General features: G+C 29.4%; 1 protein-coding gene across 1 annotated transcript; it reads left to right on the forward strand.

Moving 5' to 3' along the window:
* Positions 1-801: 801 nt before the first annotated feature.
* LOC139890094 (F-box/FBD/LRR-repeat protein At1g13570-like) lies at positions 802-2,089 on the forward strand. Its single transcript, XM_071872996.1, has 3 exons — positions 802-1,584; positions 1,671-1,829; positions 1,913-2,089. Exons 1-3 carry the CDS (start codon positions 802-804, stop codon positions 2,015-2,017), a joined length of 1,047 nt encoding a protein of 348 aa, XP_071729097.1. The 3' UTR covers positions 2,018-2,089.
* The last annotated feature ends 4,724 nt before the right edge of the window (positions 2,090-6,813 follow it).

Raw genomic sequence — 6,813 nt, forward strand, 5'->3', positions numbered from 1 at the left:
TCGATGATAGTTTATTTACTGGTTGAATGTTGTTGTAATTGTAATGCAATTGTAGTTATAAATAATAGTGTTTTTATTTTTATCTTTTTATTTTTATTAAACTTGATGCTAGTTTGTTAGCTTAATAAAGCTAGGGTTTGGGGCATCTGTAATTGTTTTTATTTCTTTACTGAGAGGTGGGATGGGCGGTTAGGGCATATTTCATACGACTGTAAAAATAGTACTTCAAGTATACAAGATACTCCCTTTTTAAAGATCATCTCGGTCCATAACTGGGAAATTTTTGATAATTATAACTTATTTAGAAACATTATATACCAGTATTTTCTTACGGAGTATTAATTTTAAAATTGGGATATGTTTGGCTTACCTTATCAAGGATGGCTTATGGTTTTTATTTTATTAGCTTTTGAGCTTAAAAGGCCCTCATCATTTAGCCCCAACTATTTGAACTACACAAAATGTGTTTTTGTATCATCAGTAAGCTAAAAACTTCAAAAGTGTTTGACAATCAATAATAACTCATTGCCTTATCTGTATACATTATCTATATACAGTTGGCTAAAAGTTTCTCCAAAAAAAGTAAAAAACTAAGCCAAACACCCAGAAAATAATCTCCAAAAATCATGTTTTATCTGATTTAGAGGTTATAAGACATATGTTTCCTTTTTCTATGTGTAAGTAATTAGTTTGTAAATTAGAATGACGTTTAATTTTATATGTAATGATTATATATAACTAATTGATTGTTATTCTATGCGCTTATATATATATTTATCTCAATTCTCTTATGTTTAGAATATGGAGTTGGCTGCCGGGACACATGAAGCATCCAAAGTTGTGTTGGAAGATGTTATTAACAGCATGCCAGATAACGTGGTTACTAATATTCTGGATCGTTTGCCCATTCAATATGCAGTCAGGACTTCTATCTTGTCAAAAAAGTGGAGGTTTAAATGGACTATGCTCACTCACCTCGTGCTTGATAATAAGTTCTATGAGTATTTGCTAAGACTGGGAATTGGGAATTGGTATAATGTGAGTAATATAAGTATACTTCTTCTTCATCTTAAAGGTCCCATAACAAAATTTGTTCTTTATATACCAAATGACAAGATATTTGATGTTGGGGCTGTAAATAACTGGATCGTGTTCTTGTCGAGAAATGGAGTAAAAGAGTTGACTCTTAAAAATATGCATGAAACACGTCTTAAGTTATCTACCCATATTTTCTCTTGTGAGTTGGAACGTTTGATGCTTCGTAGCTGTTCTATCAGTTCGCCACCCACTTTTTGTGGTTTACCAAATCTTTTGTGCTTGGAACTGCGTCGGGTAACATTTGAAAGCGGAAGTCTCGGAGAATTTATCACTCAAAGTTCTTTACTTGAGATTTTGAGAATCGGCCGTCTTTATCGTATTGGAAAAATTAAACTAGTTGAGATTGCTAAACTTAAAAATCTTAAAGAACTGTTCCTGCCATTGTGTTTGCTTGACCATAGAGCAATCACAAGTTGTTTGATTGTTGACCTTGGGAGTTGTCTTCTAAATCTTGAAGTGCTCTATTTGAATTTCCAAAACAGCCAGGTAAGGCTAATTAGTTGGGTTTTTGAAATCATCTTTAATTTAAATAAATTACATCGATGCCTTCTAATGTACGACTTTTGTTATAGTTCATAGAAGATTCAGTTGGTAGAAATCGGGTCTCTACCTCCTTTCCCTGCCTCAAGAGACTTGCATTACACGAAATAGATATTAGCAGTAAGATTAACTTATTGTTTGCTTTTGAGTTGATTCAGAATTCGCCCAAACTTCAGGCTCTTGGGATCACAGTAAGTGAACATATATGTATCGTATACTCATTGATTAGCCTAGCCTCACGCGTGTTTATATTAATACTATTAATTTTTGGTAGGCTAAAGACAATGATGTCGTCCCACCACCCGCTAATTTTTTGTCGGAGTTAAACTCCACAACTACGGAATGTGGTGTTACATTCTTTTCAAGGTTCGGAGAATGAAATATGGCTGATAAAGACATTACTTGCAAGTTCCCCATTGTTAGAGAAAATTGATATTCATCCCAAGTCCACACAAGTGTTTGGTGGTGACAATGGAAAGTTGATGGTCGCTACAAAGTTGTTAAAATTTGATCGAGCCTCAACCAAAGCCCAAGTGGAAATTTACTGGTCTTAATATTCTGCACTTGTGTTCTATATCCCATAGTTTGTGTTCATTTGGTTGTCTTATTTCCACTCCCCCCTCATGCAGTGATGCCACTACTAAGTATTTGTTGCTATTTTGTGATTGTTACTAATTATGCATGTACTAAATATGGTCTACCTTCTATATCTCGAGGACATCTTATCCTGTATTTTAATTGATGCTGCAATACAAGCTCTGTTTTGAATTTTGTGTCTTGTTACTATATTGTGTTATATATCCCATAGTTTGTGTTACTTTGGTTAAGTCTTTCTGTTTTGATGGCCTTTGCACTCACCCTCATGTAGCGATGCCACTACTGAGTGTTTGTTGCTATTTTGTGATTGTTACTATTTACTAATTATTCACGTATCTAAAAATGGTCTACCTTCTATATCTCAACATCTTATCTTGTATTTTAATTGATGTTGCAATACATACTCTGTTTTGGATAATGTGTCTCGTTTACTATATCCGAAAGGATGACCTTTTGTTGTTGTGATGTCAAAAATGTTCTTGGCACCGAATGTATGGAGTATTGACGGTTAAACTAGGAACCAAAGTTTCACCTAATTATAAAGACAGCCATCTTGATAGAAGTTTGCTACATGGCCTAAAGGCTACAAAAACTTTATTTCCCTTCCCTTCTAACCAAACGATTGAGTTATACTCAAGATTTTAAAAGACGCGACACGGATCGAGACGGTCGGACTTTGAAGCGTCGCAACGGTCAAAACGGGGTTGAGAAGGATGTTGACTAACGTTTGTAAAAGGCGCTAGACGGGGTCGAGACGGTCGGGACCTTAAATCGTCACAATGGTCAAAACGGGGTCGAGATGCGGTCGAGTCGGATGTTGACCAACTTTGACTTTTTATATATATTTCAAAAGAATGGATACTGTCTCCTGTTATTCAAGCCAACTGGGCCAAACTGGAATCTATAAGACCGCTTTATAAAAGCAGGTTGTTGCAATGGGTTATTCTTCTTTTTTCTGGGACATTATTATAAAATATGGATGCATCTATCAAATAATAAATTCAGAAAACGTTAAGCATCCATATCAAATTGTAAGTTAGTAGCAACACATTTGATTGCTTCAAGTCAAAGTTAGATTATTATTATTATAATGATTTTGCTCTTTCTTGAAATGATAATTAACACACTGATTTGTTTTTAAAGAAACAGAGAAAATGTGTGTTTGTGGGTCAACCTACTCTGATTGACCCGCCCATTTTGCTACCTCAAGTTAAAATGCATACCTTTGTTTAAAACCATTGGATTTGATATATCTATGCTAACCCATGAAGATTCTCTGGTTGTTCATGTTGTGGACGCATTAGCAAGGAATGGGGAATATTAAATACAGAGTTCTTATATATCTCTTTTTTTTTCAACTACCCCTGGAAACTTAAACAATGAGATTCATCATATTGATGAAGGGTTTGTATGTGGAAGATAAATGTTGTTGACTATGTCACTTTTAAAACTTCATATGGTTGTTGGACCGAGGGCAATTTGGTAAATGGATGGAGCAAATCTGATATCCCAAACACTCAATGTCAAGAGTGATTTAACAAGTGATGAAAGGCTTACACAAGTTACTATTGGTCTCTTGCAACTAATATTAATAAATAGAATATTTCGGACTCAGAATACCATCTTTTTTTTTTTTTTTTTTTTTTTTTTTATCAATCTTGGTATTTGTAAAATGGATAGGTTAGGCAGGTTGGGTTCAGATGAAAACTGGTAAATATTTTAGAGGTTGGTTAGAAATAGTTATCTTATTCAATTTATGAATAAAATGATTACAAATATAGTTTATACTACATTTGGGTGGCTTTTTGACTAACCAATATAAGATAACCAGTAGTCACAACAATAATTTCCTACCAATAGGGACTCACTGTTCAAAAATAACTAATGAGTCCTGATGAACCTAAACTTTTCGAATGGGGGATGATTCTCACACACACTTTTTTGATCCTCACACACCTATTTTAACCTTTTACTCTTCTAATAATACTCAATTGGTGTGTGAGGATCAAAAAAGTGTGTGTGAGAATCATCCCCCTTTTCGAATACACATAAAAAGATAATATTACCAATATGTTTAATAAACGACTTTTTATAATTTAAGTTATTTGATAAGCGAATTTTGGGTCTTTTGGAATTTTAATTACTGTTCGATTGCACACCTCACATATGTCCTGAAGACGCCTCTGCCTACCAAAAGCGTATATTGGGGGTTCATCGAAGAGGGTCAGAAATTGTCAAGGGATAATCTGGTCGTCCGTGTAAAAAATACTTCATTTTTAGGGTAGCCTAAACACGGAGAACCATATCTGTTTACAAGTTTATTCATGTTTGGTTGCTTTTTATAACAACCCTCATATTTCCATACCTGAATTGACTAATTTGACTATAGGGTTGTTATCTATACGTAATATATAATTAAATTTGACATTGATCAAATATTTATTTTTAGTCGACACTTTTTGTTAACTAAAGTTTACACTAATTATATAAAATAACTTTAGTTAATATTAATATTAATATTAATGCGTATTTTATTTAAAACTATATGAAACATAATTATTAATTAAATGATAAGTTATTTTAATCATTATATATATATATATATATATATATATATATATATATATATATATATATATATATATATATATATATATATATATATATATATATATATATATATATATATATATATATATATTTAGCTTATAAAAAAAGAGATTTTTTTTTATAAATTAAATAATGAGCCCATTAATTTTGACTAAATATTTTTAAAAACAAAAACTTATTAAAAACATTTTTAACATGTTTTTATTTTTTGTCAAAATTGGCACCTTTATTTTATTTATATTTTTTCTTTTCACCAACCATTTTTTTCATATAAATACCCACTTCCATTTCATAAAAACTTGTATCAAATTTTTGGAAAAACTCTCTCACAAATTTGGAAAAGTACTTGAGGTATTTTCTATATTTTTTATTGAATTGCTTTTATTTTTTTGTATATTCTTTAAAAATTCGAATTTAATATATATAAATTATTTTTACATGTTATAATTAGTATTATAAGTATTATGATGTATAAAAATAATTTTGATAATTTATGGAATATTATTTATAATTAAATACGAATTATGTAGTATTTAAACATAAAAACAATATAAAATTCGTAATAAAATATTAAACAGTAATAAAAATAATTATAATTTTTTTTTTGAGATTATTATACTTTTATAAATAAGCTAAAATTATAAAAATTAAATAAATGGGACGATTAGTATTTAAAAAGAATTTACTTTTGCATTATTCTAAACCAAGAGAAATAATAAAGAAAATATAAAATAAATACAAACGTGTATTAAATATTTTTATAAAATTTTTATATGATTGTAGCATCACTAAATACTTTAAAAAAATATATATAAAAATTAATTTTAAATTATTTTTTCTATTTATTTAATTATAGGCCGATTACAATGGTTAAATAATTAGAAAACAATTAATAAATAATATTTTGATATAAAATTTGATTTAATAATTTTTATAACATTTTTACATAATATAGAACCTGTAAAAAATATAAAATTATTTATTTAGGTCGATTTAATATTTATTACCAAATTAAATTTGATTAATATAAACCGAGTATATATATAAAGAAAAGTGGGAAATAAATACAAAAACTTGATAAAATTATTTTTATAAAATATCCTACTGAATTGTATGATTAACTAAGTTTATAAAAATTATAAATATAATATTTAATGAATTAATATTCGAATTAACATATATTAGTATGATTTTCGATTAACATAAGTATATTACATATACTAAATTAATATTATTATTATAACTTACGGTTAATAACTAAGTATACTATATAATAAAGTATAATGCTTATAATGTAAGTTAATAACAATACATTATTAATAAACACTTATTTTATAACTATACTAATTTAATAATAATAACTTATAGTATATAATATAAGATAATCAAATTGTTAATACATTAATAAATATAATATAACATATATAATAACATATAAACCTAAAATGAAGGTTAATCAAAGATAATGTACAATTCATGTGAACTTCATCGCTACTCACGGTCGTAAGTGAATGATGTCTAGGTTGCCATTTATGGGTAAGCTTGTGGATCTCGAATGCCATGACTTAGATTCTGGTCAAGAGTCCCGGGCCTCCGGTTACATCTGGTCATTCCTGACTTATTTGATAGCAACGAAGTTTGAGTAAAGTTATACAACGTCTTGCTAAAGATTAACCCGAACTTTCTAAAATTGGAAAATTACTATAAGTGGAAACTTTCCATAAATAGTAACCTTCTGAAAATGGAAATTCTTTAGTGAACCATTACTATCAATATAGTACTATATACTATTGTCTGTTAGGCAATGTCTGATCATACGTTCTATCTCTAGGTTAAGATCTCGGTCACGTCCTTCCGTTCAATTCTTTCGTGGAATACTCTTTTGTGCTACTAAGGTGATTTTCATAGCCCCACTTTTACTGTTTACTTAACTATTTATAACTTTTGGGGTGAGACACATGCTTGCTT

This window comes from Rutidosis leptorrhynchoides, chromosome 2, assembly GCF_046630445.1.
Source record: "Rutidosis leptorrhynchoides isolate AG116_Rl617_1_P2 chromosome 2, CSIRO_AGI_Rlap_v1, whole genome shotgun sequence".
NCBI classification, from domain to species: Eukaryota; Viridiplantae; Streptophyta; class Magnoliopsida; order Asterales; family Asteraceae; genus Rutidosis; species Rutidosis leptorrhynchoides.

Excerpts from the sequence above, each read along its gene's own strand:
- LOC139890094 (XM_071872996.1), top strand. The coding sequence starts at position 802 with ATGGAGTTGGCTGCCGGGACACATGAAGCATCCAAAGTTGTGTTGGAA. Across the intron at positions 1,585-1,670 it reads TGAATTTCCAAAACAGCCAG|TTCATAGAAGATTCAGTTGG; the intron begins GTAAGGCTAATT and ends CTTTTGTTATAG. Across the intron at positions 1,830-1,912 it reads TTCAGGCTCTTGGGATCACA|GCTAAAGACAATGATGTCGT; the intron begins GTAAGTGAACAT and ends AATTTTTGGTAG.